The sequence below is a fragment of the Pelodiscus sinensis genome, chromosome 10 (assembly GCF_052426305.1).
Source record: "Pelodiscus sinensis isolate ZL-2025 chromosome 10, ASM5242630v1, whole genome shotgun sequence".
In the NCBI taxonomy this organism is placed as follows: Eukaryota; Metazoa; Chordata; order Testudines; family Trionychidae; genus Pelodiscus; species Pelodiscus sinensis.
The window spans coordinates 46,195,795-46,209,230 of record NC_143061.1 but is presented as its reverse complement, the minus strand read 5'-3'; the positions used below and the strand labels follow the sequence as shown (position 1 = coordinate 46,209,230).

General features: G+C 45.9%; 1 protein-coding gene and 1 long non-coding RNA gene across 10 annotated transcripts in view; one reads left to right on the top strand and one right to left on the bottom strand.

Moving 5' to 3' along the window:
- Window positions 1-13,436, bottom strand: part of PER2 (period circadian regulator 2) — a 136,285-nt gene that overhangs the window by 42,261 nt on the left and 80,588 nt on the right. For all 9 annotated transcript variants that reach the window (XM_089780876.1, XM_089780872.1, XM_089780871.1 and 6 more), the window contains one exon: window positions 12,524-12,655. In XM_089780876.1, the coding sequence (XP_089637002.1) occupies window positions 12,524-12,655 (132 nt within the window). The remainder of the gene's footprint in view (window positions 1-12,523; window positions 12,656-13,436) is intronic.
- The window catches only part of LOC106732224 (uncharacterized), a 78,947-nt gene that overhangs the window by 1,732 nt on the left and 63,779 nt on the right, over window positions 1-13,436 (top strand). Inside the window, exon 2 of the long non-coding RNA XR_012906197.2 lies at window positions 1,313-1,457. This is a non-coding gene — a long non-coding RNA (uncharacterized LOC106732224). The remainder of the gene's footprint in view (window positions 1-1,312; window positions 1,458-13,436) is intronic.

Here is a 13,436-nt window from a genome sequence, read left to right as displayed (position 1 = left end):
GTTGCGGTGGGAGAGGTCCAGGTTGGATATTAGGAAAAAAACTATTTCACTAGGAGGGTGGTGAAGCGCTGGAATGGGTTACCTAGGGAAGTAGTGGAGTTTCTATCCCTAGAGGTGTTTAAGTCTCGGCTTGACAAAGTCCTGGCTGGGTTGATTTAATTGGGTTTGGTCCTGCCTTGGGCAGGGGTTGGACTTGATGGCCTTCTAAGGTCTCTTCTAACTCTATGGTTCTATGATTCTATTATTCTATAAGCATGGGGCTCCAAAGCAGGGGAAGGAGGGAGGCTAATGGAGCACCCACAGGGTCATACATCTCTAAAAACCACCATTACTGCACAAGGTGAGTAACTCTCTTCTTCAAATGGTGCCCACGTGGGTGCTCCACTGTGGGTGAGTATAAAGCAGTGGTCAAATCATGGAAGCGAGTTTGGAGCCCTGCCACGGTCACCGAGTATAGCACCGCCTGAGTGACAGCCATAGATGATGTAATAGAGGATGCAAGAGTGTAATGCTTTGCAAATGTGTGGTCTGATGATCAAGTGGCTGCTTTGCAGATATCCTGGTGAGGTACCTTTTTGAGCAAGGTGGCTGTAGAGGCCATGGCCCTAGTCGAATGGGCACTGATGGTGTCTGGTGGCTTTTTGTTGTGGATGGTGTAATGTGTGGATATATGAAGAAATCCACTTTGAAATCCTCTGAGAGGAGACAGCTTGTCCTTTGGAACGCTTAATGAAGGAAAGGAAGAGTCTGGGAGATATTCTCCAGGATTTTGTGCGATCAATGTAGAAAGCAAGATTCCTGCGGACATCGAGGGTGTGCCATGCATCCTGAGATGGATCGGCGTGCAGGTTGGGGAAGAACACAGGGAAGTGAATGGGTTCATTAATGTGGAAAGGAAAGGGGACCTTTGGGAGGAATTTAGGGTGGGGCCGAAGCACCACTCTGTCCTTACTGAAAATTGTATAACGAGGGTCAGCCATTAGTGCATCAAGCTCCCCAACTCTCTTGCTGCAGATTACTGCAACCAGAAAAGCAAGATTGGTGACTGGGTTAGAGAGGAAAGAGTTGCCATCAGTGGTGCGACAAAAGGCTGCTATGGCTGCTGCATGTACTTTGATCGTATTGAAAGACAGGCCAGACTCCCTTAGATGCAACAGGTAGTCCAATATGAGGCGAGCAGGGGGTAGTTTCAGGAGTCATGGGGTGGTTACGTTTGAGCCACTTGGAGAATCTAGTCTATTTGTAAAGGTAATTTTTTCTGGTGGACTCTCTCCTGCTGTTGATTAATATTGGTTTTACTCATTCTGAACAGTATTTTTGGCATCTTGGAGCCATGAAGGAACCATCCATGGAGGTAGAGTTTGTGTAGTTCAGGACGGAGAATTCTGCCACGATGCTGAGAAAAGATTGTGTTGAAGGGGAAAGGTATATGGATCTGCTACTGTCACTCTGTGGAGGTAAGTGAACCATGTTGTCTTGACACATGGGCTTGTTCTGTTCTGATTTTGATGATGACCTTGTGGAGCACGGAGGGGATGGGAACGCATAGAGTAACGATACATTCCATTTGATGGAGAAAGTATCCCCAAGGGAGTCCTTTCCTTGGGCTGCTCTAGAGCAACAGAGATGGCATTTGCAGTTGGCTCTGGTCATGAAGAGGTCTATATCTGGTTGCTCCCATTAGCAGAACACGTGATTGAGGGCTTACGTGTTTATCTCCCATTCATGGTGGTCGTAGAACTTGCGACAGAGCGTCCGCTGTGACGTTTAGTACTTTGAGAGGTAAGTGGCAATAGGGGTAATTTGGTGCGCCAAGCATCAATTCCACAGTTTGAAAGCTTCCATGCATAGGAATGGCAACCAGGCAGCGCCTTGTCGGTGGATATAATACATGGAAGTAGTATTGTCAGTCATAATGCTGACTGTCCTATGTGGTGCAGTAAATGCTGGCATGCATAGCGTACTGCTCTGAGTTCTAAAAGGTTGATGTGGAGCATTTGCTCACTGAAGGACCATTTGCCTTGGGTAGTGAGGGATCCTAGGTGGGCTCCCCATCCCGTGACATGCATCGGTTATAATAGTGAGTGTTGGGGCCGGTTGAGGAAATAGAAAGCCACTTAGGACGTGTGTGGATCCATCCACCAATCTAAGGAGCTGAGGACCCGTGGTGGGACGGTAACTGTCTTGGAGAGAGGGCCTCTGGATGGCATGTGAAGAGTGACGAGCCAAGATTGAAGGCATCTCATATGGAGCATGGCCAACCTGACAATGTAGGTTGTGGCGACCATGTGGCCTAGAATTTTTAGGCATTTGCAGACTGTTACGGTAGAGGCCACCCGTGCTACCACTATGTGGCTGCTTAGAGCCTTTAATCTATGCGTGGGCAGGCTTACTTTGGCTGCATCAGTGTTGATGTGTGCTCTTATAAATTCTAGGGCTTAGGTAGGATGGAGCGTGGACTTCTGGTAGTTTATATAGAACCCATGCCAAAGCAAAAGGTCCATGGTTGTCTTGACCATGTCCTGTGTTTCTTGGAAGAATATGTCTTTTATGAGACAGTCATCTAAATATGGAAATATTAGAACTCCCTGACAACATAGGTATGCCGTGACGACAGCTAGGGTTTTGGAAAAAACTCTGGGAGCTGTTGAAAGCCCAAAAGGGAGCACTCAATATTCGTAATGATGAAGACCAACTGTGAATCGTAGAAACCGCCTATGGGCAGGATGAATTGTTATATGAAAATATGCGTCTTGGAGGTCAAGAGTCGAAAGCCAATCTCCCTGCTCCAATCCTGAGATTATTGTTGCAAGGATCACCATTTTGAATAATTGGTAAGTGACATATTTGTTGAGCCTCCTTAAATCCAGAATGGGTCTCCACCCTCCATTTTTTTTTTCTGTGTTCGGAAATAAGTTGAGTAAAATCCTCTCCCTTGGGACTCCATTGGTACTGGTTCTGTAGAAAGTGAAGCACCTCTCGCTGAAGAAGGGTCTTATGAGAGGGGTCCCTAAAGAGGTGGGAGGATGGGTAGGAGGAAGGGAAGTGAAGGGGATAGAGTAATCAAACTGGATGAGCTCCAATACCCATTGGGCCAATGTTATTTGTGCCAATTGTTATACAAAGGGCCAGAGGTGACGGCTGAACTGCAAGTGATTGGTTAATGGTGAAACTGCAGGGAAATGGTCTTTCTGGCTCTTGACTGAACCTTCAAAACTGCTGTTTTAATGTAGGAGGTTGGAATGCTTAGGCTTGATGCTGTTGTTGATGTTGGGGGTCTATGTTGTTGGGGCCAGACGTTCTGACAGAAATAATTGGAATGGGGTTGGTATGGTTCCCTAGGCCTTTGAGAGGTACTGTATCTGGCTCTCTTGAAGGGAGGTGCGTATATACCCAGGATCCGGAGAGTCGAGTGGGAGCCCTTTATTGGAAAAAAAAGGATCTCATCCATTTTTGCTGCAAAAACCTTGGTCTTTTCGAAGGGAAGATTCTCGACTTTTTGCTGCAAGTCCGTCAGTACACCTAATGCTTGAAGACAAAATATCCTGCACATCACAATAGCCGAGGCTGACACGCAGGCAGCAGTGTCAGTGACATCCACTGCAGACTGTAATGCCATACCGGAGACTGTATGATCTCATGCTGTTGAGGAGGATAGGATTCTTGTGGTCAGGCAGAAATTGTATGAGTTCCTGCAACTTGGAATAGTTAGAGTAATCATAATCTACCAGCTTGGTGGTGTAATTTGCTGCTCTAAGGATCAAGGTGGCCGAGGAATACACACTGTGTCCCATGATGTCCAACCTTTTGTGATCTTTGTCATGTGATGTAGATCTGATATTAGGCTGTCTCGGTTTGTGTCTAACAGTCAACCACAAGAGAATTTGGGGGAAGGTAAGTAAAAAGGAAGTTTATGCCCTTCAGTGTAATAAAATACTTGTGATATGCTTTTGTTGGTGTGAGTAATGGATACTGGGCTTTGCCAGATGTTCTCAGCAGGGCCCATAATGGCCTCGTTCAAAGGGAGGGCAATCCTGGAAGATGAGGGGGATGCAAGGTTTGCAAGAGGGAATATTGTTTTTCCTGGACCTCCTGCAAGTCCTGTTCCTGCGCTAGTGCCACCCTTTATAAAAGTTCCAGGGGGAGGGGTGCTTTTCAAGACCTGGAACGATGAGGAAAACTATGGCAAATTAACAGTTTGTGGTTTTTTGGTTGAAATGGATGAGACAAGGAGCTTCCTCTGCCGACAACAGTAGAAAAGGAACTGAGGGAGCCTTGCCACGTGCGTGCCTTAAAGGACACCAATGGCACAAGGAGGCGCCAGAGTGCATGCGCGGTGGACACTGCTAGAAAAATCTCCAGTTGCTGGCGAAAGGATGCACCAGCACCCAGAGTAGAACACCAAGATGGACACCACTTGAAGCAGAAACTAGGGTTACCATGCATCTGTTTTTTCCCGGACATATCCTCCTTTTCGGTCCTGAAAATCTCCGTCCAGCTGGATTTTTTTAAATATCTAAAAATATCCAGGATTCTGCTCTGCTCATACTGCCCTGAGTGTTCACAGACTCACAGAATCCTAGGGCTGGAAGAGACCTCAGGAGGTCATCGAGACCAGCCTCCTGCCCAAAGTAGAACCAAACCTAACAATCATTTAAGCCAGGGCTTTGTCAAGCCGAGACTTAAAAACCTCTAGGGATGGAGATTCCTCTACCTCCCTAGGTAACCCATTCCAGTGCTTCACCACCCTCCTAGTTAAATATTATTTCCTAATATCCAACCTAGACCTCCCACACTCTAACTTAGGACCATTGCTCCTTGTTCTGCCATCCGTCACCACTGAGAACAGCTTCTCCCCATTCTCTTTGGAACCTCCCTTCAGGAAGTTGAAGGCTGCTATCAAATCCCTGCCTCCCCCCCCACTCTTCTGCAGACTAAATAAGCCCAAATCCCTCAGCCTCTCCTTATAGATCAGGGGTCTCCAAACTACGGCCCGGGGGCCGGATGCGGCCCACGAGGCCCTCTCATCCGGCCCGTGGAGACCTTTTTGGATTCAAAGGCAGAAGAAGTGAGATTGTTTCAAAACCCATTTGAAGCAGATGTGGCCAGTTGCCCAGATGAACTGCAGCTGGAAGTCATTGAGTTGCAAGCAAATGACCTCCTTAGGGACAAGTTCAAAACAGGACTGGTGGGTTTTTACCAGTTTTTGCCCAAGGAAGACTTTCCTAATGTCAAAACTTTTGCATCAAGGTACCTTTCAATCTTTGGAACAACATACCTGTGTGAACAAACATTTTCAAGAATGAAATACGTGAAGAACAATTTGAGAACAAACTTGTCCGATGATAATCTCAGGTCACTGTTGATGTTAGGGACAACAAATTTAAAGCCAGAAATGTCTGCTATTTTGGCATCCAGGAAACAATTTCACCATTCACACTAATACAGGTGTTCATGTGTAGTGTATCAATGTGTTATTAAATAACTGAATAAAATAATATTAAATAAATAATTAAAAACAACATCCATGTTTTGATTGTTTTTTATTTGGACCTCAAGTGTGTAGTCGGCCCCCGAACTGCTGTTTGATAGTTAATGCGGCCCTCGGGCTGAAAAGTTTGGAGACCCCTGTTATAGATCATGCGCTCCAGCCCCCTAATCATTTTGGTTGCCCTCTGCTGGACCCCCTCCAATGTGTCCACATGCTTTCTGTAACGGGGGCACCAGAACTGGACTCAGTATTCCAGATGTGGCCTCACCAGTGCTGAATAAAGAGAAAAATCAGTGAATTTCAATAAAATGATTAGCTTCAATCAGCCATATTTTTGTGCTCAACATACTATAGAAGTGCAGCATTCTGGGATTTTAATTTCCACCATGTAATGTATTTTTGACAGTGTTTGCTTATTAGTGAAAGGTTACGTGTGTTGGTTTACATTTGCTTTTTTGACTTACTGCAATTTCATTGTGATAAAGAGCTAAAGAACAGTATGAAAAGAGTCACTCCAATCCCATGGCTGAGATAGGGAAACATCTGTTTTCCCTTGATATTTCCTGGAAAAGTGAAATGTCCTGCCTGATCTCTGTGAGCTAATTGTCAAAAAGCTACATAAAGAGTATTGCTATAGACATTTAGAAATTTATTGAGGTGGGATGGTGATAAACAACAGGGTTAAAATTCTAAGCAACTATGCATCCTTCTAATTTTTATATTTACATTCCACTGACAGATTTGTTCTCTTCTTACTGTTTCTTCCCCACTTCCTGGTATTGGAATTAATGATGAGATACTGTCTATGGGATATGATGTTGCTTTTTCTTTTTTGGTTGTTTGATAAGCCATCTTTTTCTTGCTCTAACCCTTTGCAGTTCTTCTGCCCTCTTTCAGTCAAAGTATGTGGCAGTAGATGTCCTCCATGGATCTGTACTGGGACTTATGTCCATATGCTGAATTAATTTAGTTATGAGCACCAATATGGATATGATGTGTGACACATCACCTCCATACTCGTGCACATAACAAAACTCTTTGTGTACATGGACAAGCTAAGGTGTAGTAGGGTGGAGTAGCCGTTCAGATTGTGGGAGGGGGCTCAGGGTTGGAGGGATGAAGGCTTTATTGGGGGAGGGTGTAGGTTTTGGGTTGAGCTGGGGATGAGCGATTTGGGGTGTGGGAAGGGGCTCATGACTAGGGCAGAGGATTAGGCTGCAGGAATGAAGACTGTTGCTGAGGGTGCGGGATCTGGGGCGGGGATAGGATGAGGGGTTATAGCAAGAGGGGCTCAGGATTGGGTGTGAGCTCTAGATTTTACTCAATGTAGAGGACATGCAGTACACAGTATATTATATACGCACATTGTATACTCACTGTTACTCCTTGTATATGCTCATGTTGTATTAATGTGTACACACACACACGCACACACGCACACGCACACGCACGCACCGTGAGCTGGTAGAGGATACTCTTGAGAGGGAGTCTTTTTTGAAGGTTCAAATATGGTAACCTGAGTCAAAACATCACATTTCAACATTCAGATTGAAAAAAAAAAAAAAAAAAAGCTGCATCAACCCCAAACAGTTTTGTTTTGTTATTTTGGAAAAGAAAAACTGAAAATTCAGTTTTATTTTGAACTGAAATTAGTTGTTTTCATACTTGTTTTTATTCGGCCCCTGACCTGAAAGGCCTCCCTCACCCACATAATTATTTGCTCAGTTCTAGTAAGGGTGGGGCAACTTCATCAATCTTTGAGTTCCTTTGCCAACATGCATCTCAATGCCCAGGCACAGCCTTAGAGGACACTGCTATTAAAAAAGAATACATTCCCAATGTGCAGGAGCACTTAGAATGGAAACCATATCCAAACTACTCCATTTCCTGGCAACTCTCTCACACATGCAATATGATGAGGGTTTATTGCTTCAATTTAGGCTATCCACACATCATGCAAGTTTATTGTTCTTCTCAAAACATTTTACATCCTTCAATGTAAGAAGACAAATACAAGTATTTTAAGTTTTTTTTTTTTAATAACTTTCCCCTGGCCCTTCCACCCCCTCCCCCCAACTTTTTTTTTTTTTTTTTGGCTCAAAAAAACAAAACAAAAAAAAACACACACCACACCACCACTGGTGTTCCTCATACAAAACAAATTATTGTTCGGTGTTCCTCAGTCTTAAAAAGTTTAAGAAACATTGATCTAGCCCAGTATCCTGACTGCTGACAGTGGCCAATACCAGATGCCCCAGAGAGAGGGATCACAACAGGTAATCCTCAGGTGATCCCGCCCATGTCACCCATTTCCAGACAAACAGGGGCTAGGGACACCATTCCTACCCATCCTGGCTAACAGCCATTGATGGACCTAACTTCCATGAAACTATCTAGCTCTTTTCTGAACCCTGTTAAAGTCCTAGTCTTTACCACATCCTCTGGCAAGGCGTTCCACAAGTTGACTGCACTGAGTGAAGAAAAACCTTCTTTTTGTTTGTTTTAAACCGGCTGCCTATTAATTTCATTTGATGACCCCTAGTTCTTATATTGTGGGAATAAGTAAATAACTTTTCCTTATTAATTTTTTCCATAAAAGTCATGCTTTTATAAACCTCTATCATATCCCCCCCTTAGTCTCCTCTTTTCTAAGATGACAAGTCCCCAAGTCTTTTTAATCTCACTTCATATGGGAACCGTTCCAAACCCTAATAATTTTTGTTGCCCTTTTCCAAACCTTTTCCAGTGCCAATATATCTTCTTTGAGATGAGGCGATCACATCTGTACGTAGCATTCAAGATGTGGGAGTACCATCTATTTATACAGAGGCAATAAGATATTATCTGACTTATTCTCTATCCCTTTTTTTAAAATGATGCCTAACATTGTTTGCTTTGACTGCTGCTGCACTCTCAGTGGATGTGTGCAGAGAACTATCCCCAAGGACTCCAAGATCTCTCAGTTGAGTAGCTGTAGCCAAAATTAGTCCCCATCATATTGTATATATACAGGCAGTCCCCAGGTTACGTACAAGATAAGAACAAACCTACAGTCCCTAAGTTGAATCTGTATGTAAGTGGGAACTGGCATCCAGATTCAGCCGCTGCTGAAACTGATCAGTTTCAACAGTGGCTGAATCTGGACACCAGTTCCGACTTACATACAGATTCAACTTAAGAACCCCAGGCGTCCCCAAGTCAGCTGCTGCTGAAACTGATCAGCAGCTGATTCCAGGAAGCCCAGGGCAGAGCAACTCTGCCTCGGGCTTCCTGTAGTCAGCCACTGGTCAGTTTCAGCAGCAGCTGACTTGGGGACTCCTGGGGCAGAGCAGCTGGGGTGCTGCCGGGTTGGTCCAGTAGCGCCAAGGAGCGGTGCTGCGGGACCAACCAGCAGCGCCCCACCTGCTCTACCACAGGCCCCGGGCTTTGCTCCACGTCTCTCTGGTCTGCTGGGGGGGGGGCACTAGCTGCGTCCCCCCCCCCAGCAGACCAGGGAGACGCTGAGCAAAGCGGCGGGGCGGAGGACCCGGGGCCGGACCCGCGGCGCTTCCAGATCAGCTGGAAGCGCCGTGGGTCCGGCCCCGGGTCCTCCGCCGCTTTGCTCAGCGTCTCCCTGGTCTGCTGGCTCCCCCAGCAGACCAGCGAGACAGGGAGCAGCTTTTCTCACCCTGGAGGCGGGCGGCGGGACCAGGTGTCCTGCCACTCCAGTCCTCCAGGGTGAGAAAATCCCCGTTCGTAACTGCGAATCCGACATAAGTCGGATCCGAGTAACTTGGGGACTGCCTGTAGTTGGAATTATTTTTTCCAATGTGCATTACTTTACATTTATCAACATTAAATATCATTTGCAATTTTGTTGCCCAAACACACTTAGTTTGGTGAGATCTCTTTGGAGCTCTTCACAGTCTGCTTTGGTCTTGAACAAAATACAGGATTATGTAGCACTTTAAAGACTAACAAGATGGTTTGTTTCAGCTACACCAGACTAACACGGCTACATTTCTATCACTATTCTGCTTTGGTCTTAACTATCTTGAGCAGTTTGTCAAATGCTTTCTAGAAATCTAAGTATACTATGTCACTGGATCCCCCTTCTCCACATTTGTTGACCCCCTTAAAGAACTCTAGCAGATTAGTAAGGCATGATTTCCCTTTACAGAAACCATGTGGATTCTCCCCCAACAAATTATGTTCATTTACGTGTCTGGCAATTTTATTCTTTACTATAGTTTCAACTACTTGCCCAGTACTGATGTTAGGCTTACCAGCCTGCAACTGCCAGGATCACCTCTATAGCCCTTTTAAAATATTGGCATCATGTTAGCTATCTTCTTGTCATTAGGTACGGAAGATGATTTAAAGGATAGGTTACAAACCACAGTTAACAGTTCTGCAATTCGCCATTTGAGTTCTTTCAGAACTCTTGGGTGAATGACATTTGGTCCCAGTGACTTGCTACTGTTAAGTTTATCAATTTGTTCCAAAACCTCATCTAATGACACCTCAATCTGGGTCAATTCCTCAGATCTGTCACCTAAAAAGAATGGCTTGGGTTTGGGAATCTTCCTAATAGCCTCAGCTGTGAAGACTGAAGCAAAGAATTAATTTAGTTTCTCCATTATGACTATCATCTGAGTGCTGTGACGGGGTGGCCCCGCCCCGCACTCAAGCCCAGGGAAACCACCTGGGGCCTGGGGCGGAGAGGGCCCCACCCACACAGCCCTACTGGGCATGCTCCAAAGGGAGCCAAGGTATAAAAGGCTGCTGGCCTGCTCAGAAGGGGCAGACTGCGACCCGAGCAGGAGCTAGCGACCACTGGCCAGAGAGGGAGTCGCCAGGGGAGCTGAGCGTGCTGCTGCCGGGCCTCTGCCGGGCTCGGCCCCAACGCCGGAGCCGCCGACCGACCACCCGCGAACCGAGCGCTGGAACGGACCCCGCCAACTCTGCAGCTGTCAGGGGGAGGACCACTACAGCCCATCGACCGGCGCCGACAGGTGGGACCGCGGCAGGCTGCGAGCAAGGGGTAGGAAGCGGCCCAGGGCAGGGAGCTGGAGAAGCCCCTGAGGGCTCGGGGCGTTGCGGGGAGGAGCCCCCGCCGAGCCAGTGGTGGGAACCACCCGAAACTACTAGGGCCCTGGGTCGGGGTCCGGTGGAGAGGGAGGGCCCGGACCCCCCTACCCCTGCTGCCTGAGACCCTGGCACGTGGGAGCAGGGTAACAAACTGCAAACTGTGGACTAGGCCTCCGGGCCTGCAAACTGTGGACTAGGCCTCCGGGCCTGCAAACTGAGGACTAGGCCGGGAGGCCGTATTTCCCCTAGCACAGGGGCATTGTACTTTGGGACTAGGCCGGTGGGCCGTATTTCCCCTACGAGAGGGGCAGTGTACTTTGAGGGCTAGGCCCAGACGGGCCGAGTTAGGCCCCGGATGGGGGTGGCAACCCCAAGACAGGGGCGAGCCCCCCGACACTGCTCCTTTAGCATCTCAATCATCTATCGGCTGCCCACTGGTTGTTTAGCTGACTTCCTGCATCTGATGTACAGTTCTTAAAAACCAGTTTACTATTACTTTGAGTTTTTGGCTAGCTGTTCTTCAAACTCCTTTTTGGCTTTTACTATATTTTTACACTTAATTTGACAAAGTTTATCATCCTTTCTATTTTCTTCACTAGGATTTGACTTCCACTTTTTAAAAGAGGTCTTTTTATCTGTCACTGCTTCTCTTACCTGGTTAAGCCAAGCCATGGTGGCACTTTTTTGGTTCTTTTACATATTTTAATTTGGGGTATACATTTAAGTTGGGCCTCAATTATGATGTCTTTGAAAAGTTTCCATGCAGTTTGCAGAGATGTTACTTTTGTCACTGTACCTTTTAATTTCTGTTTAACTTCTTCATTTTTGTGTCATTCCCCTCTCAGAAATTAAATGCTGCAATGTTGGGTTGCTGAGGTGTTTTTCCAACCACAGGGATGTTACATTTTATTACATTATGGTCACTATTTCCAGGCAGTCCAGTTATATTTACCTCTTGAACCAGATCCTGTGCTCCACTTAGGACTAAATCAAGAATAGTCTGTCCCGGTATGGGTTCCAGAACCAGCTGCTCCAAGAAGCAGTCATTTAAGGTATCAAGAAATTTTATCTCTGCATCCTGTCCTGAAGTGATGTGTACCCAGTCAATATGGGGATAGCTGAAATCCCCCCACTATTACCGAGTTTTTTAATTTGATAGCCTCTCTAATGACCCTTAGCATTTCATAGTCACTATCGCTGTCCTCATCAGATGGTCAATACTATGTCCCTACTGCTATATTCTTATTATTGGAGTATGGAATCTATAGAGATTCTATGGAACATTTTGGCTCATTTACGATTTTTACTTTATTTCTTCCATCCATTAACAGGTAAGCCACCCTACTAGCTCTTCCCTCGTAAAATTAAGGAAAAAAAGATGTGCCAAACTAATAAAGCTATGTCAGTACTTAGAGAAGGATTAAACTTTTGTGAGTCTCTGGGCCCCTATCCCTTCTGTCTACAATTCTCCCAGTCCCACTCTCACCCCAGTTGGGGAAATGGCATTGGGGCTCAAAGGCTTTCCCCACCTTGTGGCACTCCTGCTGGGAAGCAGGCTCAAGGAGTTTCCACCACTACCTGGCAGGAGTGCCAGGTGGGCAGAGCAAGGCAGGTTCCCATTCTCTGACTGTGCTCCCCAGGAACACCACCAGGCAGGTGAGTGAACAGGTTGGGGTAGTACCCATTTTCCAGGATCTCACAACTGGCCAGTGCCCCTAGGCACAGGCCCCATTGGCCTACTGCCTAATCCACCACTGGTTTTGGTCCTGTGTAGGAATCCCTTTCAATGACAGTCAAACCACCTCCATAACATTTTTTTTTGCTGGAGAGGCCTGGCCTAAGCTACAGTACAGCAATAGCCTCTGTCCCAGCCCAGAAACTGAAAACACGTTAACAGTGAAAATAGTTTTCCATTATTAGTTTTATACCAAAGTCTTCATTTAAAAAAAATTAAAAACTTACATGCTTCTCCTTTTGGGCCTCTTCATTGTTGTTTCCATTGCTGTCACTGGATGATGCTACACTCATTAAATGTTCATGTGATCCATTGCTACCCAAGCTTCCATAGCCACTAGATCCACTGTTGTGTACAGGCTACACACAAAATATTAGCAATCAACTTTAACAAAAATTAAGCTTATATGGGCACTGACAATTCAGAATGAGAAAAACTAGCAAGATGCAATAGCTGCATGCTTTCTTAAGACCCCAGATAGGGATACATATGACTATACCTATATATCAAGGCGAGTATATTGCTGAATATATATGATCAAGAACTTCAACGATCGCACCCTTATGTCCAAAACATGAAGTGAACTCTCAGTAGGCACAATCCAACGAAGACATGGAACTCCAAAGAAATTAACAAGACACTGTGCAAAGCAAAGTTCATTGCACAATTGGCGTAGTTTAAAAAAAATAAAATAAGAGTTACCTCTTTCTGTAACTGGTGTTCTTCAAGAGGTGATGCTCATGTCCATTCAACATAGGTGTGTGCGCTTGCCACATGCACTTGTGCCAGAAGATTTTCCCTCAGCAGCCCCATAAAGAGGGGCTGCTGCCACCCTGCACTGCTGCCTCTGTAGCAGAGTGAGCACCGTAAAGTGGCAGGGGGATCCTCGGGAACGGGGCTGAAGCACAGTGGCTACTGGCCCAAAGGAGTATAGAATAGTTAAGTAATCAATAAAAATTCATGTGGTTACTTGACTATTCTATAACCCACTAACATCCCTAGAAGAAGACTGAGAGGAAGATGTCCTGGGCCATGCAAAACACCAAAACCACCTTCAGGAGAAAGGCTAGGTACAGTGTAAGCTACACTATCACTTCAAAGATAAGATGTAAGGTGGCTTCAGTGTCAATGTACGGAGTT